Source organism: Thamnophis elegans, chromosome 2 (genome assembly GCF_009769535.1).
Source record: "Thamnophis elegans isolate rThaEle1 chromosome 2, rThaEle1.pri, whole genome shotgun sequence".
In the NCBI taxonomy this organism is placed as follows: Eukaryota; Metazoa; Chordata; class Lepidosauria; order Squamata; family Colubridae; genus Thamnophis; species Thamnophis elegans.
In genome coordinates, this window is record NC_045542.1 from 142,081,840 (window position 1) to 142,107,760 (window position 25,921).

General features: G+C 39.4%; 1 protein-coding gene across 9 annotated transcripts in view; it reads right to left on the reverse strand.

Annotated features, from left to right (window-relative positions):
- Positions 1 to 23,134, reverse strand: part of PXK (PX domain containing serine/threonine kinase like) — a 52,765-nt gene extending 29,631 nt beyond the window's left edge. For 4 of the 9 annotated variants that reach the window (XM_032209936.1, XM_032209934.1, XM_032209935.1 and 1 more), the window contains exons 1-4: positions 22,889 to 23,133; positions 9,734 to 9,784; positions 5,570 to 5,617; positions 435 to 621 (exon numbers count right to left, since the gene is read on the reverse strand). In XM_032209936.1, coding sequence (XP_032065827.1) covers positions 435 to 621; positions 5,570 to 5,617; positions 9,734 to 9,784; positions 22,889 to 22,990 — 388 coding nt within the window. In that variant the 5' untranslated portion in view covers positions 22,991 to 23,133. The other 5 variants (XM_032209941.1, XM_032209938.1, XM_032209940.1 and 2 more) reach the window with 3 other exon arrangements.
- Between the last annotated feature and the right edge of the window lie 2,787 nt (positions 23,135 to 25,921).

The following is a 25,921-nucleotide window of genomic DNA, read 5'->3' on the forward strand; positions in this document are numbered from 1 at the left end:
AAATTTCCTTTAGTATGATTTGCCAGCATGGAGTTCAGTAATGATAACATTCCATGGATAAACATTGAAGCCAGAATCACAAGGGAGTCCAGGAAATTCAAAAGCTACGGGCAGCATTCCATTCTCAGGTCAACCTACTGTGTTCAGGTGTTTCATCTTTGAACATGAAAGAAATGCTCAGTGGGGGAGAAATCCTTGAGCTGTGAAATGCTTTAATAAAATAGAGCAACAAGGACATCACGTCTATAGTGCTGGCAATTCCATGAACTGACATAACTGACATATTTTCACTTCATTAGTTTCAGATGTGCAGACAACTACTGCTCAAAGTCATGCATTCTTTTGCAGAAAAAGAGAGGAAATATGTGAAATCTGCGCTGGCTATTTGAAATATTTGATTTTTCAATGAAAAATTTTCAAAATTGTCTCCTTACCAGTGTAATTAATAGAATAGCTGTTTGGATCCAAAAATTTCTTTACTAGTTCACAGTTGGATAGGATATGATTCGAAGTAATCACATTGAGATAGTTCTGAAGGCCCTTCTGTCTTTCAGCAATGAATTCACGGTCCATATTTCCAATCAATTTTTTGGGAGGAAGAGGTAGGCTAAGAGCAGAAATCTTAAAAAGAAGAACAGGCCTAGTGAAAATTACTAGTACAAAATATGTTCATTACATCTGCAATAAAAAATGCAATCAATATCCCCATGTTACAAAAGTGTTGACTGGGTTCATACACTACAAAAACCATATAATGGGTTGTTTACTACAATACACTAACATAGTCTTTCTGATGGTTTCTAGCGTAAATGTAAATTAGACCTCTGTGACTCGTTCAATGAACCAAACTTACAAGAAATCATGGCTTCAAACGTCTCATCATGATTACCAAGGATGTTGGTTTCTATAAGAAGCTATATTGATAGTTCTTAACTTATAGTTCTTTTGCCCAGGTTCGCCTGGTGCACCAGTTGCGGCCCTACCTGGACCGGGAGGCACTTCAAATGGTCACTCATGCTCTCGTCATCTCTAGGCTTGATTACTGTAATGCGCTTTACTTGTGGCTGCCCCGAAGAGTGTTCAGAGACTACAATTGGTCCAGAATGCCGCCGCGCAAGCGATATCGGGTGTACACCCATGTTACACCTATCGGGTGTACACCCATGTTACACCTATCCTCCACAAGCTGCACTGGCTTCCCATCAGTCTCCAAACACGCTTCAAGGTGCTGGCCGTTACCTTTAAAGCCCTACATGGCTTGGGACCTGGATATCTGCAGGACCGCCTCCTGCCACATACCTCCCAACGACCCATAAGATCCCACAGGCTGGGCCTCCTCCGGGTACCGTCGACCGGGCAATGCCGGTTGGTGACTACTCAGGGGAGGTCTTTCTCTGTAGCTGCCCCGGCCCTGTGGAATGATCTATCCGCAGAGATCTGGGCCCTTCCCACTCTCTCGGCCTTCCGGAAAGCCATTAAAACCTGGCTGTTCCGGCAGGCCTGGGGCTGTTGACCCCAAATACGGTCCAGCTCCATTCAGAATGGAGTGCATGATATGTTGTATTTTATATCTATCTTTCTTCCCTGTATCTTACTTTTTTTCTTTTTTGATTATTTTTGTATTGTAAGCCACCCGGAGTCCTACGGGATTGGGCAGCATATAAATGTTATTAAACTTATAAACTTATGATTTAGTACCCGTTCAAAGTTACAATGGCATTGAAAAAAAGTGACTTATGGCCGTTTATCACACTTATGACCATTGCAGCATCCCCATGGTCACATGATCAACATTTGAATGATTGCAACTGGTTTGTATTTATGATGGCTGCAGGTCATATAATCACCTTTTGCAACATTCTGACAAAGTCAATGGAGAAGGCAATTAGTTTAACAACGTGTTACAAGCCTAACAAGTGCAATGATTCGCTTAACAATTGTGGCAAGAAAAGTCATAAAATGAGGCAAAATTCACTTAACATCTTATCTCGCTTAGCAACAGAAAATTGGGTCTCAATTGTGGTTGTAAATCAAGGACTATCTGTAACTTTCAACAGGTCTAACCATCTTAGCAATAGTGAAAGATGCTGCGAATTGTATTTCAATAATATGAGAGGATCAAAGATTCAAACTTGCCTCACAAAGAATAAAGGCTTCTGATTAAAATTTTATATTAATTCATTAGCAATAAAATGGCAGTTATAGTAACAAAGCAAGGTTACATTCCTAAATATGCTCTGATGGTTCTATGTCACCAGAACAAACTACTGTGTTTCCGCTTTTGACTCCCAAAATAAGCCCCCGGCCTTATTTTCGGGGAGGTCTTATTATTTTTGAGGTGCAGGAGGCAGCAAGTGTGGTCACTTCATGGCTGCTGTTGTGTTGCAATATTTTGGGGGAGGGCTTATTTTGGGGAGAGGTTTTTAACACGTGCACTCAAAAGCCTGATTGGGCTTATTATCCTGGGAGGTCTTATTTTCGGGGAAATAGTGTACATCATGTAATGCAAATGAAGCAGTATGGCAACTTTTGGTCAAAGTCTTGGGTTTTTTTTTTTTTTTTTAAAGCTAGACTGTGTATGTCAGCATTCTCTATTTCTTTAGCAGAAACTATAGAAAAACTTTCAAAAGTATTTCCCTGTCAGTGTTTGACTCATTCTTTCATATTAAGAGGAAACATTTAAAGATCTTAGAACTCCTAGTTCTAGGAAAAATGATTTACATTGTGACGTACTTCTATTATTGCTAACATCTGCCTTTTTAGCTCATTTTTTTGAGTCGAAGTCATTATTAACATAATTTAGAGAACATCATGGTAGTTAAAGCTGTAGCTGTGATTACTGAATTAAACTAAACATTTGAAATAACTCTTTAAAAGCCTGAGGTTTGGCAAAGGGAATAATTTTGTAGAGAAGAAATTTACAATCCAGATGTTAAAGAATAGATTCAAAAGATGTGCTCTTTATCAATTTTGGAAATGTATAGATATATTAAAAATGAAAAGATGGAGCAATGATTTTACAGTCTAACTATAATAATACACTAAAGAACTGGCTCTATATTAATTAGTTCCAGGCTAACAGAAATGAAACGGTCCTTTTTTATTTATTTAATAGTGTACTGTTTTGGTTTATTTATATTTTCGTTGTTACATTTCACCAAATTTTTAATAAATGTACATTTTATAGCAATAGCAGTTAGACTTATATACCGCTTCATAGGGCTTTCAGCCCTCTCTAAGCGGTTTACAGAGTCAGCATATTGCCCCCAACAACAATCCGGGTCCTCATTTTACCCACCTTGGAAGGATGGAAGGCTGAGTCAACCCTGAGCCGGTGAGATTTGAACAGCTGAACTGCAGAACTGCAGTCAGCTGAAGTAGCCTGCAGTGCTGCATTTAACCACTGCGCCACCTCGGCTCTCTTTTAAAAACTACTTAATACTTGTCATTAATTGTGAATATATATGGGGAGAATCATGGCTAGCACATAACACACAATATTTATGAGGGGATGGAAGTTTTTTGATATTGATGTAAAAAAAGTATCCTCAAGATACAAAGGATTGGAGGGGGGATTTGGGTGTTTTGGGGTCAAGGGGAACACTTAATTATTTTCAGAAAGAGCAATTTCTTTTGAAAAAATAAAAAAATAAAAGAAAAAGGGTAAAAACAAACCCAGATTATCAGTTCGAACAGAAACAGGAAGGAAAGTTCAGAGCTTTTGTGAGTACAGCAAAAGTGTTTCTTCCCTTTATCTGAGGAATGTTTTTTTTTTTTCAGAAACTCTCACTGAGTTCATTCATTCTCAGGAAAGGAAATCATACATTTGATTAATGCCTTTCAACAGTTTTGAAATAACAAGAAATTCTGCTGAAGCTAGCTGAGGAAATGCTTTATATTTCTGTTCTATTTATCTAAGTCTGAACAAAGCTGGAATCATTAACTTCCAGGATGCCTGTATTAGTCAGAAAAAGCAGGGATGTATTACAGAGACAGGATTCAGAGCCATCACTACACATCCCACAGGAGAATCTGTTAATGTATTAAGTCCATGCTATCATGTCCGCTGTATGTTATGCAACCTTTATGCAAAAAAGTGGTGTAGCAATAATTACCCTGCCGGACATGCAATTGCAGTACTATTGTGAAAGAGCATAATTATCCTTGAACTTAGGAACAATCTAAAAAACAAACTGTACTCTGTGGGAGGAAATTATTTTAAAATAAATTGTTTACTGATGCCCATGCACAAAAAATATTGATTTCTAAAATGGCACATCTAGTTTCTTGCTCATTGATTACAACTAAAGAGGAAGATGGCGGGATAAAAAATATATTCTCATTTGTTAAAATTTTCACCTTCCCATGGAAACAATGAATTTAAGTCAGTCAGTCAGTTCCAGAAGTGACGTAAATTATATTAATCTTCTAGTGCTGTAGATTTATCTTGTTACTTGACAGCCATTACTTTCAGAATAGCGTAAGCAACAATAAATGAGCTTTTTGCCACCACTATGAAAGGACATGCATGGAGATGAAAGCCTCCATTATCTAATGGTCTCTCAAGATTCCCACCATAACAATATAAAATGGCTTATATGTAATCTTTCACTTTTATATTTGCGATATATTTCTTATACTGTCCATCAATAGAGTTCTTTGATGCTTCACAAATTAGACCTGAAAAATATATCTTCTTTGAAATTCAACATTTTTTCAGTCCAGCACACATTGAGAATGGGCACAGACTAGTAATGTGCATTTCCACTAGTATGTATAGCAGGATCAGTGAATGAAACCACATTAACACAACTCTTCCGCTATTAGTATCGGACAAAGCACGAGTAGCAGCAAGGGAATTGTTGAAAATGACTATAATGTAGCTACCAACTTCCTTCTTCTGCCTGCAAACCACTAGACACTTTAATATACAGTCTCTCTCTGTTATTTTCCCACACACACTAAAAGAAACCAGTGTCCTGGAAAGTAAAAACACACAATTACTGCAGTGTTTAAAATGCAAAAGGACACTATTTCACTGCACAATAAATAGCACCATTCAGAAAGGCCTTTCAAAATTGATAAAATGGTTCTCTACACTGCATGTCAGTACTTCATATTAAAAGATCAATATGACTTTTGCTTTTGTAGCAGTGAACGAGAGGAGCCTTTAAGTTAAATGACTGAGTGCCAACACTTGCAACTTTCCCACGTTCTGATTTTACTCTTCCGTAATTATTTATAGATTGTTCTAATATCTATTGCCTGGCTTAATCACTTAACTAACACTCAGCTAGCTGCTAGATTTCACATTGTGTTTTCAATTTTCTCAAAACAGTTCTTGTCTCTCCAACAGTTAATCCTAATTATATATCTGTTTTGAAATAATTTTGAAACGGGTATTTAAAATGTATGCATGTTTACTTATTTAAAATACAGATTTCTATCAGAAAATTTAATCACAAATTAATGTAAAAACATCTGAATGAAGACAAACAAAACTGATACAACTACTGTATACAAATCAAAAATTTTAAAACAGTTTTACATAAAAAGAAAACTAATTTACCTGTAAAGTGTTATTCAGCAAATCAAAATCACTGTATCTTCGTATAATCTGCAAAATAACATTTTATTAGTTGGGTACAACTCATTCAAATACACTTTAAATCTCATCTAACGTGTAATTCAGACATAGGTTCGAAATTCTCCTATTGGCCCGTGTTGGAAGATTCCACGACAAGAAGGATAAATGTCAATGTCAGACACAAAATCTTTCAGGAGTTGGAAAAAGCCAAAGCTGCTTTCTCCTCTACACAGAGCCTATAAGAGCAAAAATTATTTCAATGTAATTACACAAGGAATAATAGAGTGTGCACAGGGAAATTTAATGGACTTGTGCTTGACTAATGAATGACATGAATAATGAGTAATTGTTCCCACCTCCATTTATAAAATTGGATCTCTTCTACCTGGAACAAACGGAAGTAAAGGACAGCATGATAAAGGTATTTAAAATTAGGTACGGTTGAGATAGCAGACTTTTTCCTCATTCTCTCAAACAGTACAGCTAAAACCTGAGGTCATTTAAACTAAAATTGTAGGAATATTCAGGGCCAATACGAGGTAGAACTTGTTCATGCAATAAACCCATGATGATGAACCTATGACATGTGTGCCAGAGGTGGCATGCAGAGCCCTCTTTGCTGGCATGTGCTCTGTCACCCCAGGTGAGATATTCGTGGTGTTTCTTTCATGAGCATCTGTTTCCCTACAAATGACGAAACAGAAGCTCACGAAAGAAAAAGATCTTACCTCTTGCCCTGCTTCCAGTATTGGGATACCCTGCCTCCCACCAGCCAGCTGGTCTTTGGGTCTCTGCTGTGGATGCATGCATGTCCGTGCACGCGTGCATGTTCATGCGTTCATGCACACGCACACACCTTTTAGTTTGAACATGTGTGAGCATGCAGTTTGGACACTCGGTGTCTAAAAGGTTTGCCATCACTGCAATAGACAGTTAAACTGAGGAATTCACTGTCAGTAGTTGTGTTATGGTAGTTAATTTGGATAATATTAAAAGATGACTAGATAGGGTCCTGGTAGATTAGCATTTAAACTTATATACCGCTTCACAGTGCTTCACAGCCCTCTCTAAGCAGTTTACAAAGTCAGCATATTGCCCCCAACAATCTGGGTCCTCATTTTAGTGACCACGGAAGGATGGAAGGCTGTCAACCTTGAGCCTAGTGAGACCTGAACTGCCAAACTGCTGGGGCCCGGTGATCAACAGAAGTAGCCTGCAGTTCTGCATTCTAACCACTGTGCCACTGCTGCTGTTTAGATTAGACGCATGATGGTGAGCCTGTGGCACGCCTGCCACAGGTGGCACATGGAGCCATTTGTTAGGGCACGCGAGGCATTGCCCTATCAGTTCCAGCGCACATGTGCATGCTGGCCTCAGCCAGCTGACTTCAGCCTTCTTTTGAGGCTGTATTTCGCCCTCCAGAGTGTGAAAAACTGGTCCTACACACAAACCGGAAGTTCAGGAACAGACTTCCGGTTTGCTCGTAGGGCCATTTTTCGCCCTTCGGAGCCTTCAGGAAAGCTCCTAAAGCCCCCGGGGGGCCTCGGGGATGCAGGCAGTTTTTGCCCTCCCCAGGCTCCTAGAAAGCCTCTGGAGCCTGGGGAGGGCGAATAAAGTGTGCTGGGGTCACACGCATAGCATTATGGGTGTGGCACGCCCACGCACGACCCCCATGTCCCCCTCCCGTACTTTTGACACACGATCCAAAAAAGGTTAGCCATCACTGGATTAGACAATCAATGATTCCTGATATTAATATCGGTAGCTGTTTACTATTTTAAGAACAATAAGTACCACGTGCCTAAAATCTTCTCTCCTGGGGAGGAATATCAAAAGGAAAATTTGGAGCGTCTGGCAACATTGAGACTTGTGACTTCTCAAATACATCTGGCCCTTCACAAAGAAGGTTAGACTAGCTGAGTTTGTGATCTAATCCAGCAGGGCTCTTTATAGGTAATAAAAATATTTCTTTCTCCTATGGCATCTGTGCCTCCGGAACTAATGTTTGCAAGGATCCTAATTAGTAGCACCCTCTGTCCTTCTGAAATGAAATACAGGACCAGCTTCTTAAAAAACATCGAAAACTTTGGCATTCTCACATATCACAGACCTGGATTTCAAAGGATGAAGCTATCAGGTCTCTTCCCAAGAGTGATACAACTTTTCCTAACTCCATCATCCTATCAGCTATAAAACCATTTCTTCTTTGTACCTGTGTCAATCAAGTATACTTCATGTCTTTACTCAACATCATAAATAAGAATTATGCAGCCTTACAACTCTTGCTCAGGGCTGTTCTGGATGCAAGCAGCCAATGATTCATTATAACCTGCCAGCTTTAGAAATAATTTAAAAAACAAGAGTTATTGGATCTTCTCCAGTAGTTAGCATTTCATGGATGACTTTTTCACCAGAAGAGAAAAGCAACTGTTTTTAAAGATACTTGAAAAAGAGCAAAAGGAGAGAAAAATGATTAATGTTGCCTTTCTCCTATAGCAGCAGGTGAAAAGATCACTGTTGAGAAGCACAGAGCTTCCTTTTCACTCCATACTAGATTGGTGAGACTCAGATTCAGGTAGCCCCAACCTACTTTCTTCAAGGCAGACTATGCAAAGAGTCTGACTTCTGTTCATATCCATTAGATGAGAGGACTTTTATTTTAAGTAAAACTTTTGGAAGGGCCCCTATTCTGTCATTATCTGCTAGTCCAGGTTCTAGGCTTGGGGCCAACTGTAGTCTGGACTTCATAATTTGAGAGAAGACAGGAATAATGAAATAATTGTCAGCTGGTCGTGTCCTGGAGTTAGTTTCATTTGTCTTTAAAATAGAGTATCCTTATTACGGTACTCCGGCGTTTAGTCATGCTGGCCACATGACCACGGAGATGTCTTCGGACAGCGTCACTTTGGCTTTGAAAAGGAGATCAGCACCGCCCCCTAGAGTCGGGAACGACTAACACGCATGTGGTAGGGGAACCTTTACATTTACCTATACTTATTACTAGCATACCACAGAAAAAAGATCTTATGAAAGTATAAGTTTAACACTAACAAACGGAATTCAGTTTATTCCAATTGGCTCTTATTCCGATTTTAAGAAGATCACGGGGAAGAGAATCTATACTCGATTTACAACAGGTGGTCACTTAATAACCATTGGAAGTTATGACAGGCTTTTAAAACAGTTCCTTACAACCTGTCACATTTCAGGCACTTGACAACCGTCTCACATTTACAACTGGTTGCAATGTCCTGAAATCATATGATTGCAATTTGTTTTCTGCTCTTTTGTGCCCATTAGATGTACTGGATTCGTTTAAGAACCATGTGGTTTACTTAACCATAGTGACTCATTTTATGACCATTGTTAAAATAGTCATAAAATCAAATTTGGTCACATGATGTCTTGATTTTATGACCACAATGACTTAATGGCCAAACTCCAAGCTCCATTGTGGTAGTAAGTAAGGGCTACCTGTAATAGACTTTGGCTTTACTGATTTTAATTACTTTAAGTAAAGGTAAAGATTTCCCTTCCACATATGTGCTACTCGTTCCTGACACTAGGGGGTGTTGCTCATCTTTGTTTCAAGCCAAAGAGCCAGCACCGTCCAAAGACATTTCCATGGTCATATGGCCGGCATGACTAAATGCCGAAGGTGCATGGTGCGTTGTTACCTTCCCACAAATTGGTTCCTATTTTTCTACTTGCATTTTTTACCAGTTTTCAAACTGCTAGGATGGCAGAAGGTGGTACAAGTAACAGGAGCTCACTCTGTTACTCGACACTAGGGATTCGAACCACCAAACTGCCGACCTTTCTGATCGGCAAGCTGAGCATCTTAGCCACTGAGACACCACGTCCCTCTTTAATTACTTTAGTTACCTTAAAACTAGTGATGATTTAACATGTACCAACTGAGTTACGGCTCTGTTGGTTCATGCCAAGAAGACTGAATATGAGAAAGAGAAAGCAGAAATAATGAGCTAAGCTCTGATCTCACTCACAACTTCTTTCATTCAAAAATAAAATTCATTCATTATATCAAATGATTCTTAAATGGTGATTATATGGTGAAAATACTGTATTATCCTAGTTTAGTTGAAAAAAAATGTTATAATTTATATTAAGAAATCAAGAAGTTACCTGCCAGCTGTTTTCCATTGAAATCCCTCTTTGTACACGAATAATATATTCCTAGAAATTAGAACACAATTAACATATAACATGTTATATGATCTGTCAAATGAAATGCAGTACTGCTTTTAAAATAATTTCAGTATATGACATGGATTAAGACAAAAAGACCTTTAAAAGCCACTACAGCCCTGAGCTTGGTATCTAGACAACTATATATTTTCCAAAGTTAACATTAGAGCCCCATTTTGCAACCCGTTCACTTCTCTGTACTAGTTTATTAGGGCATGTTTTATTTCATTTCGTCACTTGTTAATATTTTTTCCTGACATTGCAATGAATTGAACGATTGTATCCCTCATTATAAAATGAAAATCTCTCCTATTCTGCTTTTAGGGTGGATAAGGCAATTCATGCCTCATCGTTATAGAGATATTAACTTACCTAAACAGAGAAACAAAATGGCCATAATTGCACAAAAAAGCAATGGAAGCAGGAATGTCTTCTGACTTCCTGCTGTCTTCCCCACTGAGTTTTCTTGTGGGAATTGGGTAAGGAACATTGGAAATTTCTTCCCCTCCCCAGCAGGCAGGGAAGTGGTAGAAGAGAGGGATTGTGGGACTGGCTGGGAAACTATCATGGAATGTTGAAAATGAAAATCACATGACCACAGCAGTAGCCAGTGGCACTGAAACAGCCACAACTTTGCTGTGTCTGTTGTGCTTTTGTTTGTATTGTCTGATTGTTTTTGTCTTACTTTTTGTAATTTCCCCTCCCTTGGCTTTTGTTCAGCCCCCCTGAGTCCCTTCGGGGAATAGGGCGGCCTACAAATTGAATAAACTCCAAACTCCAAACTTTCTGATCATTCACTCCCTATCGATGGAGGTCTGGATTTTGGACATGTCTTATTAATTAGTCCATTCTGAGATACCTGGGTTTAAAAATTGTTGCCCTATGATGTACGTTTCACACAGTCATGACCCCATTTCACCAGGTCATGACAAGATGAGTTTTAGTAGAATATACATGTTTTTTGGGGGGGGGTTTCCTCCTAGAAATTTCACACCAATGGAATTAGGCAAGACACGTTTACTAATTGGGATAAAATTATGATAAATGTAAACAAAATATTAAAATGCAAAAACATCACAATAACAATAAAGGTATGAACTATCAGGCTCATGTAGCATGTCAGTATGAAAGCTGAACCATCAGAAAGACTGAGTGAAGCCAAATTGATGCTTCTGAATTGTAGTGCTAGAAAACTTACTGAGAATAATTTGGACCACAAAGAGAATATTGTCACTGAGATCACAAGGCTAAGCTTACAACGTCTCAAAGAAGCAGTTACTGGTAACCCTTGGTTAACAACGGGAATTGGGACTGGAAACTCCTTCACCAAGCAACACAGTCCTAAAGCATGACACCACCAATTGCAATAAAGTTACAACAGCAGTTCCAGCTGTAGTCGTCATGTGAATCATGACAATTACTCGGTGCAACATCATGTGATCTTTATTTGCAACCTCCTGCTGGCGTCTCCATTGACTTTGCTTTGTCAGAAGCCAGCAATGATGGACACAAATGGCAATTGTGTGATCACGGGATGCTGTGATGGCCGCAACAATGAGGACTGGCCACAAGTCTTCTCATTTAGTACCATCATACGGTAGCTTCAAACAGTCTTTGAACGAATGCTTGTTATGCAAGGCCTACCTCTACTGAAAGGCAAATTTGGCAAACTCATGTGCATTGTCTCAAAGGAGGAAGCAATTGTGTGACAACAATATCCAGATGGATGTTTCTCCCTCTGTTTCTTAATACTGCATTCCTAATCCATTAAAAACAGGCAAATTTCAAGTAAAATGTACCAAGAATGTAACCTAAACAACATGTGAATATTATGCCATTTATTTTGGATTTTACCTCACATGATAATTCTTCTTGCACATATAATCCTCCTTCACCTCTACTGGATGGACCACTACAGGTAGTCCTCACAGCCACAACTGAGCCTAAAATTTCTGTTGTTAAGTGAGACATTTCTTAAGTGAGTTTTGCCCCATTTTATGACCATTCTTCTCATAGTTGTTAAGTTAGTTCCCCATTGTGTCAAGCCTGAATGTTAAGTGGGTATATTACTTGGAGCCTAACATATTGATTTTGCTTGTCAGAAGGTCGCAAAAAGGGGTTGTAATAAGGATAGCAGGACCCTGGGATACTGCAACCATCATAAATATGAGGCACTAGCCAAACATTTGAATTTTGATCACATGACTAAGGGGATGCTACAAAGGTTGTAAGTGTGAAAAACGGTCATAAGTCACTTGTAACTTTGAACAGTCACAAAATGAACAGTTGTGTTAGGTAAGCTCCCCATTGGGAGAGCGAGTGCATTCAGAGAAGTGTTGTGAGAGTGTTGTTGGAGAACACACAAACCAGCATACAGAGACACTGCAGTTTAAATAGAGATAATAGAGGAAATAGAGGTATCAGAGTCCATCAAACAATCCAAGTCATACACAGATAAGTCAATCAGTCATCAATGTCTTTCAGTTAAGGGATAATCCAAATAACATAGTCCAGTATCATATAATCAGTCCAGTACACAAAGTTTGCTAGCAGTTGCAAAACTTACAATAGCTCACGCTGATCACCACACGGCACTTCTAACAGCCAGCTTCCAAACACTCAGATCAGATCAGCATCTAACAGTGACTCTGGCTCCATCTTATGGCCGATTGAGGAAACAGCAACCAATCACATTTACAGCATGATTTAAAGAAACAGGTACAGCATTGTTCCATGATTTATATATTGCCAACCCAACCATCAGATTACATTCCTAACAGTAAATCGATGACTATCTGTATTAGTATGAGGACTCCGATATTTCACAATACTAAAGACAAAGAGCATGGAAATCACCCTAACATTTCTGTATAATGTAACATCCTATGAAATGTTTCTTCTGCCTTCTGCAATAGAATATTTGCATGCCAAAAGAATTATATCATACATTTTTAACAGATACCGGTAATTAAGCACATAATAATTCATACTCTCCCTATCTACTTTTGAAGGAAAAATGTTACCGAAGATCTAATGATAATTTACGGTTCCATGTGACCTCAATATATTCATTTCTATTCATCTATTGAATAACCAACTCCACAAGATCCTGAGCTCTATGTAACATTAACAATGTAAATAAGAAAAATAAAAAGTAAAACATTCAATTAATCTATGAGTACTTGTTGATCATGTGAAAGTACATTTTCTCTCTCACCTCACTGATTATAATAAAATGTTAGTACTATAGAGAGATTAACTATCCAAAGAAATATTTCTGATTGCCATTCTTAAGAATCTTAAGTACTCATATTCAGACCCCACCTCCATCCCAAGAAAGCTGCTTCTGGCCTTTCGAACAGATCTTTATCTGTAATCACCAACATGTGAAAGCAGAATGAAAAAGACATTTCAGTGCATCAGTGGTGAAATGGGAAACTTATAGGAAACGAACAGCTTTTTTTTAATTTAACGGCAATAGTAAAATTTGTAAAATTAGACTGTCCATCACTGTTGGTCATCTGCTACATGACACAAATAAATCTCAGCTCTCCATCTCCGTTGCTCCCAGCTGTGAGAAAGAACTAAATAAAGCACCAAATTCACAAAGAAATTCTCAAAACAAACTTACTACAATTCTGCATGTAGTCAAGAACAAATAAGCCACAGAAAGCTGATGTGTACTGCAAAAGCTATTTGTTATATTGCATAAACTATAATCCCAGTATTAAATGATTAACATCTCATGCTTAAACATTCTGCTGTATACACAGACTTCTAATTAAACTTTTCTTATGATCCTTAGCAGAGAAAATGTTTTGCTGTCTACCATTGATAATTTAGGTTTTGCTCTACAAAAAAAAAACCTAGCTTATATAGAAAAGCAGAAAGATGTTTCAGAAGAATCTTTTTCCCTTTTGTACCTAAAGATAATTGATATGTTTGGGTAGCCCAATAAGTAAAGCATATAATTGGGAAAGGGGCTAATAAAATGCATGACTTTATTTGCAGGCAATTAATTAAATGAATAATTTACTGAGCCTAATAATATAGGCATCTAAATAAAGCTGAGAAAGCCAAATAAAATAAGGAGCAATTAAGGGAGTATACCAGCAACCTGAGATTAGATCAGGACAAAAACTTAGTAGAAGTAAACCAACTTATCTTAGCTGCACAAGAAAAGAAAAACTTTGTATTTAGAAGTCATTTACAGGCTCTTATTTCAATATTCTCCAAACTAAATTGTGCTACAGCCCCTAAAGGCATATTTCCCGAGTCAGTACTGAAGCTAAACAGGTCTGGGACAGCTCAGCACCCAAATATGAAATTGCATAGAATCCCTGCCTTGGATTCCACAGAACAAAACAGAAATGTAAACGAATAAATCATTCAGCGATGTAAACAAACATAAATGTGGTCACGAATGACTAAACCCAGCCTACTTTTGTCCTCATGTATCATCATGTAATATCTTGCTCCTCACATAATGTTAGCCTGTCTCACTGCTCTCATGCAAGTCATTTGCTCACTGATCATGTGATAAAAACAGCCACGATCAAAGATCTGTTGCAATCATAAGAGAAGAGTATGACTGATACATTCATCAGAACACACAGAAACTACCAGATAATTGGTAACTGCTTAGCACAAAGTACTGTAACATTTAACTGAGCTCTTATTATGGTTCATGGTGCTTACAGATAGACTGAAATGAAAGTTTCCTTTAACGTTATGGTGGTTGTTAAAAAATGGTTCATTTATGGAAATATTAGGGGATATTATTTCCAGTGCCCACATACTGAAAACGTGTGTTTTTATTCAGCAAACTCATATGATATTAGCGGTTTTAAGAAGCCAATTTCCATATATGTCAAGTTTATGGGAAACAAGGTAGTGAACTGGAACAGCAAATCAGAATTGGACGTTCAGTTACAAGCCAAGTCTATTTTCTGCAGGGCTATCAAAAAAGAAAACCAATTATGTTTTATGAACGGTAAGGCAAATGTGTGAACATTTTTGATTTAGTGGCTACTTCTGCAATTTTGAGAACATGCTGTGAACATTCTCAGAAAGTGTCTTAGAAGGTCTGCCTATTCACATACATAGTTCAGTTAAAAGCATGACCAGAATACAGACTAATCAGATTTCTATCTCTCATTTCTTATAGATGCCCACAATAACTTTATTATTAGCGTTTATCTTCAGTTTCGGGTTTTTTCTGGGCAGGTGGGCATTTTTTCCACCAAAGTATTTGGTTGTAATGACCTGATAAGGATACTTACAAGGTCTAGGTGGGAGATCCACAGAAATTTTGTAAATAAAGAGACAGATAGTTGGAAATTTAAATTGCAGCATGCTTCTTCTTTTTTTTTTTTTTGCATAGGCTCAATTCAATTCAGAATAGAGCTGGAAGGGACCTTGGAGATCTTTTACTATAATCCACTGCTCAAGCAGAAGATCCTATACCAGTGATGGCAAACTTTTTCTGCACCAACTGCCCAAACTAGAACACACATGCATGCGTGTACATGCGTGCGCCAGAGAGCCAGAAACCCAAAGATCAGCCCTGCCGGCACACACATGCCTATTTTTTTGGATGTTTTTCAGGTTGTTTTCAGGCTGTTTTGGGGGGCTTTTTCAGACTGTTTTTCAGGCCATTTTTCAGGCCATTGTTAGGCCATTTTGGGGTCAAAACACAGCCTAAAAAGGGCCCCCCAAACAGCCCAGAAAACAGGCTGTTTCCTGGGCTTTTTTGGGGGGCCATTTCAAGCTGTTTTCAGGCAGTTTTCTGGTGCTCTGGCACCCACAAAGACCAGATGGCCGGCGTGCCCTATACCATTTGAGACAAGTGGGTATCCAGTCTCTTCTTTAAAACCTGCAGTGCTGAAGCTCCCACAACATCTGAAGGCAAGCTATTCAACTGGTTAATTGTCCTCACAGTTAGGAAGTTTCTCCTCAGTTCCAGGTTGCTTCTCTCCTTGATTAATTTCCATCCATTTTTTTTCTTGCCCTGCCCTCTGGTACTTTGGAAAATAGGTTGACCCCCTTTTCTTTGTGACAAATCTTTTATTTAACATGATTAATGAAAAGTATATTTAAAAAATAAAGGTATGTATTAGGTACCAAAGGAAAGATCCTTTGACACTGTATTGTCCACTGATATTTATTTTTATCCTTCCATTATTTTTACAAATATCTCAAGACAATGATTATACCCTATACTCCTTCCTCCACCTATTTTCACCACAACAGCCTAGTCAGGTGAGTTGGGCTGAGAAAGTGACTAGCCCAAAGTTACCAAGCAGGCTTTCATGCCTAAGGCAGGATTAAAACTCACAAGTTCCTGGTTTCTAGGTCAGCACCTTAACCACTATACCAAACTATCCACCCATCTGACCAACTTTCCTATCCCTTTCTCTCTCCCACTTGGTTTTTATATACCCACTTTTGCAAGTTGCACTGTAGGAGAATCCTAAGTGGACTGCAGAATGTAAAATGACAGATCCTGTAATCAAGCCAGCCGAAGTCCTAGAAAAAGCAGCAGAAAACCTTCCTACAGAATCTAGCATCAATTGAATATCAACAGTACTGCAAATCCTATTCAGAATACACAATACAGGCACTTTTGTTTCTGGACACAAATAGAGATCGATCAATGCGCTATTCTATCCTAGCCTAACACTGATGCAACCTGACATTAATGTTTATGCACACCAATATTACATACTTCCCCCCTTCAGTTTGACTATAAGGCACAACTTCTGGTAGTATGTAGAATCTTGATTAAAGATGCATTTAGTTAAAAGAAGTAACATTGATGAAGCGTGAGGGTGTCATATGACTCTGTTGTTAAAAAAAAATTCACAGAACTCATTTATCAGTTTTTTTGCCTGCTCTTACATTTAACTTGGATTTCTTCAGATGATGACTGTACCAAGCTTCAGTCCTTTAGTCTAATTTTCTTCTAGCTGCAAACCATAGAGTCTAGCACCTGGGTCTCCAATATAGCACTTGCTAACATGTCCCTTGTCCCCTGCCCTGCTTAATTTTGTTTATGTTTAATTCTTAGAAGCACAAATAGGAAGCAAACATGTTGCAAAGAAAAGCAACTGTGAGAGTTAATTCTTACCCTGTCAGTGAAGAACAGTGGCAAATTTTATCCCTACGAAGGGCATAGCAAATCCTATTCCTATGAAAAGAAGGACACACGGAGATGCGTGTCCAAAGGATGGGGCAAAGAAATCTGGCAGGAAAGAAAATGACTTGGAAATAGGCTTAGAGTAGGCCATGATGTGCAGAATTCTTATATTTCTTACTAGTGAGCAACGTTTTGTTGGATAAACACCAATTTCAAGTTGGTCAAAATCCTTTTGAATTTTGAGCCTATCTTCTGGCATGCTAACAATCCCCTCTTTACCTCAGTTTTAAGTCATCTGCAAATTTTATGTGCATCTCTTCTGTTCTTTCATCTAGTTCATTTACAAAGCGGTTGACGCGTACTGGGCTGAATCCTGAAGTACCTCACTGCATACTACTCCACGTCCACCATGCATTAGCTACGGCTGTTCAGCCAATTGTGAATCCATTTTTGGTAGGGCAACTATCCATTCCATATTGTTCCAGTTTATCAAGGAGGAGGCTGGGCCTACTGAAATCTTACATCGAATGCCTTAAGTTTAAGTAGACTCTGTTTAAAGCATTTCCTTTGCCCACAAATACAGTCACATTGTCAAATATTTGTCTGGCATAGTTTTTTACTGGTTTTACTGCTGGTTTCTGAGTATCACCTTGTTGATTTCTTAGTGCTTGCAAACTTATTTTTCTAACAGTTTCCTAGTACAGGATAACTTCAAACTTAAGATAGTTAACGTAGGGGAGATATTATTATAGGGAAGACATGTTCTGACCTGGATAGTCCAAAAAAAAGTATAAATTCTGCCAATAGAATTATAAAACGTAAAGGGTAGTTTTGAAGAACTCTAGCTCACTGATGTCAACCTCGCGGTCGTGGGCTGGATGTGTCACGCACTGGCCACATCTGGTTTAACGAAGGGGGGAGGGTCGCAATATGTCACATGACACCATGGTGACAATGCAGGTTTGACACTCCTGATCTATCTTAACCCCCTGCCCAGTGTAAGAGTAATTTATTAATTCATCCCTGATGAGCAAGTAGGATTTTGTAGGATTATTAAATAGATTACACATGTATGGTAAATCTTTAAAAATAATGAAATCTTATCCATTTTCATGACTATTCCAGAGTTTGTGTATTAGTACTGACAGTCTGGAAAACAGTATCAGTTTGAAATGTGTTTTCCGCTCTAATGGATTTCATGAGTTGCTAAAGGCCAAGAGAAGAATGGTTTACAGGCAGATTATTTGTGGCTTATAACAATGAGTCTAACCTTCTAATCCTTTGCTGGTAAAAAGCTAAAAGAAGGAAGTGCAAGGCAGCAGTTTTTGGTTCCCTTATGTAATTCACATAAAACCTTATTAACTTAGGTATTGAGATATTCCCACTGTACAATATAAAGAATTCTTACTTATCTGCTGCTGAGTAACTTAGACATATCAGTGATGGAAAGGAAGCTAGAGAGATCAAAGCCACCTTGTTTCAATAATTCTTGGCTCTCTATTCAGAACCAAGATCCTTCTCTTGAGTAGACACTCATAAGTTGTAGGTAGGTAGGTAGGTAGGTAGGTAGGTAGGTAGGTAGGTAGGTAGGTAGGAAGGAAGGAAGGAAGGAAGGAAGGAAGGAAGGAAGGAAGGAAGGAAGGAAGGAACTCTGTAAACATTTACTATGAAGTATTTTATATTTCCAGTTGCAATACTATCTGGTTTAGCAAACAGTACCACATGGGAGCCTTACATAGAAAAGGATTAAAATGAAAAATTACAGAGTCACTACTACTGAGGCAAAAATTAATAGTCTGGTAGCACCTTTTCAGACTAATGTATTTTATTAACAGGTGTAGGCTTTCATGGAGTTTATCAGATGCACAGAGTAACTAAACTGACATAAAATTTAAACTGGGGATAGGAGGGGAAAACATATTGGTTATATAGATACAGGCTACATGTGGGCCAGACTGTTAGTACCTTATTAACAACTAAATATGTTAAAAACTTCATTTCTTGAGATCTTTTAAGGTACATTTCAAGAATCCCCTGCTGTTATAGTCTCCATTTTTAAAATGGTTCCTTTGAGATCTGCAATAGCATGCTCTGGGAGTTAAAATACTCTGAAGTACTCTGAAATGCTGTGCCTTCTTTTGAGTCCTGCTATCAAACTTATGTCTGTTAATTCTTTTGCACGGAATTTGTCTCATTCCTCCTACACAGAATTTAAAGGGTCGTTGCTTGCAGGTGACAGCATATATTATATCAGAGAAAACTTCTGAAGGCATCTCTAATTTTGCATGTTTTTTGATTGGTGCCTATGGTGGCTCTGTTGGTGTAGACACAGAGACAGCTAGGTATCTGGGTTGAAAACAGGGTCTGGTTCCCATGTTATCATAATTACCTTGTTGCTTGAGAGCAACTGCTCAGGCTGGGTGGTTGCCTGTATGCATTTCTACAAAACTATGGAAATGTCACCAATCTCAGGAGGGGCTTCAGGAAATAAGAGTTGAGAAAGTGTTATTCCAGATGAAGAAGTTATGCAGCTATCTGTGTACTATGGCTGGTCCATTAATTTGCAGGCATAGTATGCATGCATACATGCAATAGTATGTGCGAAAGACCTTGGGAGACTTGGGGAGGGATACTGCCAAGGGAAGTAAGATAAGACAGCAGAGCCCACAGTCATATAAGGGGTGGGACAAGAGGCTCCGAAGACACCCTTCCTAAGTTCTTGGACTGTAAGAATACAGCCAAGCAAGAATATAGATAGCAAGAGATTTATACTTTCAGACTTGCAAGATTGTTAATGTAACCTTACAATAAAGTTGTGCTAGCTCATCTGCACATCTTTCTAGTCTGGTAAAGAAAGGCTTGGGAAAGTTTGTACTACCAAAGGTAAAGTAGTGAGTAGAAAATTTACACTGTCTGCTGGCAAGTCATCCTTTATTGGCATCCGTGATTACTTTTTTGATGGCTTGAAGTCCATATTTGTGGGGAAACTTCATGTATAGTTTCTCAACATCCATGGTGGCTAAAGCGGCATTGTTAAAACAGATTGCCTATGGAATTCAATCTTCTAAGGAATCTGTGGTGTCTTTTATATAGCTGGGAATGCTGGTGGCTTAAGGTCTCAGTATAGAGCCCTTGAGACATGATAGTCCAGCTATGATTGTTTCCATGGTTGAGACAATGGGACAGAGTGGATTGTCTGGTTTGTGTAGGTAGGTAGGACTGCTGGAGTATTTCCAGTAGATACTGTCTTGTATGTCCTAAGGAAATTGTTTCATCAGATTATGTAGTTCTGTTTTATGTACAGGTAGTCCTTGCTTTACAGTTGGTCACTTAACATGTGAAGTTGCAATTGACCTACCTAGTCAGGGGTGGGTTATGACCTGGATTTGATATTCTGATGGTCACCCTCCTTGATCATATGAACATACTTCAGATACTCTGCACCGTGGATGCATTTATGAGCCATCTGCAGTGTCCCATGGTCATGTGACTGTGTTTTAGGACTGCTGTTTTGCCCCAAATCCAACATTTGGGTTTTCAGCAAAACAGCACCCACAGCAACCATTGGTTGTGGTTAACAACCACTGTGTTTGCTTTACAACAGCTGCAAAAAATGTCATAAAAACAGATCACATGATCAAACCACTTTATAACCCGCACAAGTTACAACCGTGACAGGCAAGCTTCATTAGGGCTGTAAATCAAGAACGACCTGTATTGCTGTGAAATCTGAGAAGTTGTCTAACATTGTGTTGGAGAGTTCCTTCTCAGCTTCTTTGACACAATTTGTTTTATAATAACAAGGTCTACTCCTTTGTCAGGTTGACTATGACGTCATTATACTTAAAACCTTCAATAGCATTTTGTTCTGCTCTGCTGAGATTATTGAATAGGGGGAGGTTTTTTAAATTGATTGTTGTGGGGCTAGCTTGTTGGTGAAAACATTAGGTGTAGGAAGGAGAATAGCTTGGTAACAAATGCCTAAGCAAGCAGCACAAGTGTTGCTCTGGCATTAAATTTCTGAGATATGCCATTTCCATATATAAAAAAGCAGCAAACATACCTAGTACTCCTGCCTATTTACCCCTGTGAGATGGGCTAGGTTGAGAAACAGTGACTGCTCTAAAGCATTCAGCTGGCTTTCAGGCCTAATGTAGGCCTAGAACTAGAACTCCCAGTGTCCAAAAGTAACCCTAGGCCAGCACCTTAACAATTATAAACTGCCTCCCTGTTATTGTAAAAAAACCCCGCAAAGGTTTCCCCTCCCCAGTCATGTCCTACTCTAGGGGAGATGCTCATCTCATTTTCCTAGCAAAGGAAGCAAGTCATTGCTTTCTTTCCTCTCCCCATTAGGGCCACCAATCTCATCTATTCTGCAAGTAAAAATGGCACTGAAAAAATCTCATTAGCTCCTATTGCAAAACCAATTCAAAAATGATTGGTCCATGCTGGGTAATAAAGAGCATAACCAACTAGCCAATAACTATATTCACAATACTTTAAATTTCCCATGTATATGAACTACATTTAATTAAGTTTTGTTTTTAGTATGGGCAACTTTTTGAATTATTAAAAAAAATATTAAAAATCTGCCACTATCCAAAAGCCTCAGTTCTCAAAGACAAAGGAATACATACTGTTGCTTTTCTTCTTCTTCACTAAAATCTGAATACCATAGTGAACACTGTCTAAATGTAACTATATTGGTCTTTAAAAAGGCAATTAAAACTTAGCTTTTCCCTCAGGATTTGGAGCTTCAATGTTTGGGGCTTTTTGGGAGATGAATATATGATTTCCTGGTTGCCTATTAATGTTTCGGATTTTAACTTAATTGTTCACTTGTTTTTTAATTTATTATCATACCACCCACACAGTCACAATGTCTGAGTTGGGTGGCTCCATCAATTAAAAGTTGCTTCCAGAAGATTACTAGATCTGATTAACCTTTTCTGTGCTCAGTTAAAATATATTTCAGTTTTGAAGGTTTATCCTCACCCACTAAAAGAGACTTTTATTCTTCCTTTCCTAGCTGGCCTTTTCAACCAGGGTTTCCAGCTGAATCTAACTAAAAACATTCCCCTCCTCAAATAAATCACTTTCCGGGAACTGAATTAACAGGCTTCCGTTGGTTTGCCACTTTTTTTTTATAGGCAACCTTTGCTAGAAAATATTATACAACAACCCGTATATTACACGTAGCAGCAAATCGTCACACGCCTATCTATCTTGTTAACCTATGTACTTTAAAGGGGCAAACGATCCCCAGGGCAATCCCATCCCGCCACACGGGGCAGCGTGGTTTCAATCAGGCGTTCGCTTTGGTTTCAATCACAATCACGGAGCGTGGGGGAAGACGGGACCGGGTAGAAAATTTCCTCCAGGTAGCAACCGTTTTCAGACTCGTCCCATTCGGAATTTGCAACGTTTTACAAATTGCTCCGCGCCTAACATTTACCAACACTTGGAATGACCGCCCACCCGCATCCCAAGCGTAAAAAAGCCCCCGCAAGCGAAACTCTACGAGGCGTCTTTTGCTTGCTTTTTCATTGAGAAGCAGCGGACCCCGCCGAGATTTGAACCCAAGTCTTTCAGCGGGAAGGAGCTCAGTAATTGCCCCAATCGAAGGCCATCCTCGCTCGCTCCCCTTGGAAAGAAAGGCTACTTCGCGCCCACGCCTGCGACCAGATCTTTCCCCCCACCATCAGGGCCCTTCCAGATGGGGTTGCAGCTCGACACCCATAATGCCCAGCCGGGACCCCAGCTCCACAAGAAATGCCCGGCGCTGGGAAAGCCAGAATAGCGCCGCGCCATCCTCAGACTGACCTCCCGCACCCAACTCCGTCCTGTCCGCGCCGCGCTCACGGATTCTTCCAGGGCGCCCCACGCCCGCCAGCCGCCGCCGCGTTCTTGCCGCAGCCCAGCCGGGGCCCAGCCGTTCCGCTCGCCTGGCTCACCGTGTGCGAATGCAGGCTCTGGCTCGCCTCGATGACGGCTGTCAGCGGCACCGTATCGTCCAGCAGCACTTTCCCAGCCGGCGGCTTCTCCATAAAGGCCATGCCGAACGCCCGGGGCAGAAACCCAGCGCCCCTCGCGGTGCCTTCGCCAGTCGGCTCCCTCTGGCTGTGAGCGTCTCCGGCGGCTGTCAACACAGGAACCGCCTGTCCGGAGCCGTCCCTCCTCCGGGTCTTAAAGGCCGACGAGTAGGCAGAGCGGGAAGCCCTCCCCCGGCCAAGGACGGCCCCGCGACGTCAGCTTGGCCGGCACAGCGCTTGGGCGAGGAAGGCCGGGGTGGATATGGAGCTATTGCCTTGCAATAGCTTCTTGCGGAGCGTGCAAAACAGCCCATCGCTCCATTGCAAAACCGTATTTTCCTCTACGTTTACTCCTGCAGGTTGAATTGCCTGAAACAGATGAAACAACGCGTAGTATCTTAGGGACTTACGCATTATGGCCAAAGGGTTTACGGCTTCATGGGAGGCAAGGGGCTTTATTTTCCCTGTAAGGCCGCCTATACTTTTACAGCTATAGCACTCATGCCTCATCTTGGAAAGTTAAAAACGGTGAAGGATGCCTAAGGAAAGTGAGGGCGAGTGATGCAGGTGAGAGGACAGCAACCCAGTGGCCAATCTAATATGGTGGCCTGGCTCAGGATTAAATTCCCAGAAATATTTTGGTTTTAATGCTACTTCATCATATTTGGGTGTTGTTGCCCCGGAGTATATTTGAGAAAATATATATGACAACCTATTCACTTCACCTAAGGTAACAGTCTTCTTATTCAGTGTTTCCCAACCTTGATGAAGTTAAAATGGGAGAAAGTAAATTCCCAGAATTTCCCAACCAGCATGCTGGCTTGGGAATTTTAGGAATTAAAGTCCACACAGCTTAATGTTGCCAAGGTTGAGAAACATGCTTATATGCTGCTTATAAATTGCATCATTTTGGAAGGGGGGGGGCTAATGGAGGAAAATATTTAGAAACATCAGTATAGAAAATAACACTTGCATAAATGTGCAATGCTGTACTTGTACGAGGAAACAATTCCTAAAATGTTTAAGGAGACTGACTAATAGTGTGTTTAAGCAAATTAATCAGTTTTTGGCAGCAAAGACTGTCTTAAGCCAGGTTTGAAATAACATCCTATGAAAATTTGGCATTTAACTTATCTTTAGTGATATGTACAAAGAGAAGTTTTAAAATAGGGAATGTAATGTCATAAGACCACATATCTTATTCAGCAGTTATGTAGGACTTTTAAAATAAAAGCGGTGACCTGTAAAAATTGGACAAAGATCACCTTTCTACACACAATACTGCTGTTAATTATAGTGCAGTTGTGTCTCACATTGGTTAATTCTTTGGACAATGTTTTTATTGTACCCTAGAGAGGCTGTGAATTAATCAACCATTTCCTAGAGAAACGAAACCGAGATGGTAAAGACTAGGAGAAAGGAAAGTGAAACTTAAGTACTATAGTTCAACTACAGGGTCATGCCAACCTTCACTTATTTTAAGATGCCTCTTGATTAAATACTTTTTTTAAAAAAACAAACAGTAAACTAGACAAAACTTTGTGGTATTCTCATTGTTGTCTAAAGTTATATATATTGATCATCTTTTTTAAAAAAAAAACTTCTGCAATTTAACACCCTTGTAATGGATTGAAAACAAAAACAAACTTGCTAGTATTTAATGAGTCTAGGAGAGGATTAAGAGGTCTGCTGGAATTGATCCAAGTTCCTACTAGATAGTGTAGGGTGCTATTACAATATACTTGAATAATAACTGTTGATCTCTCTTTAAATACCTCCAATTATAGAAAACAGCTCATTCTGTTAAGTATCACCTCTTAATGTTAGCCAGAATAATCTTTCTTGCATTTTTCTACCATGCTTCCTGCATGAACAGGTCTTAAGTGTTTAACAGCAATCAACACGGCTCCCTTTAATCTTGTCTTTGTGATAAATATATAATATTCTGATTTTTTTAACGTTTCCTTTCCTAACTTGTTTAACTTATTAGTGCCTTCATTTTCTGAATGACAGAGATACTGCCACCACCATAGAATCCAATGGTACGTTAATCCTATTTAACAATTATTTAAAAAGTATGATCTTCCCCATTTGGTTTATACTTCCAACCTTCCTAAATTGAGTGGAAGAGAGATTGAAAATTCTTTGTGGATTTGGGAGATCTAAATTCATTTCCTCCAACCAAAATCAACCTGTATGAAACAGACAGCTTAGTAAAGAATGTACATGTTTCTTCACTTGTGACATTTTCCCATTATGATACTGTTTTCAGACCGAATGTTGATGGGGTGGGGGTGGGGATTCTATTATTTTTAATTGAGCTAGGGACATTTTTTTAACCATGGATGTATGTGTTTGTGTTACCAAGTAACTTATGATTATGACTGTATAGAAACTTATTAAAGAAATATGCTGTCAAGCCAGCCTCCCTCAGCAACCAAGAAAGAAACCACTTAACTCCATTTCGCAGAATTAAGAGTACTTTTACTGGTTATGAAAAGATAGCAACTAAGCAAAGCAAGATCTGAGGCAAAAGCACGTGAGATCATACATATCAATATGTGACCCAACCCCCTTCCCCTGGTAACCCCATCCCATAGTCCAATCTGCAAATCCCTTAGGTGTCATGTGACCTCCATCTTCAAAAAGCATCATCAGGTTGGTATGCGGGACAGTTGGCCTTGGCCACCTCAATCACTATCTCCAGCATGCGTAGTAGATGGTGAGAACAAAACTCCCTTTTTACAATCTCTCCTGTACTTAAAACTTCCCTTCCCAAATACCCCCCCTCCCCGTTTCAATGGCAGCCGAAAGCAAATAGCGAAACAGAGGCTGACATATGCATTAGGGCAGAAACAACACATAGAGCCTGTATTTGTCTTCAGGGTTTTTGAAGTTATGCCAGGAACAACTCTTACTAGTAGTTTTTCTCATGATCTAAACATCATACATACA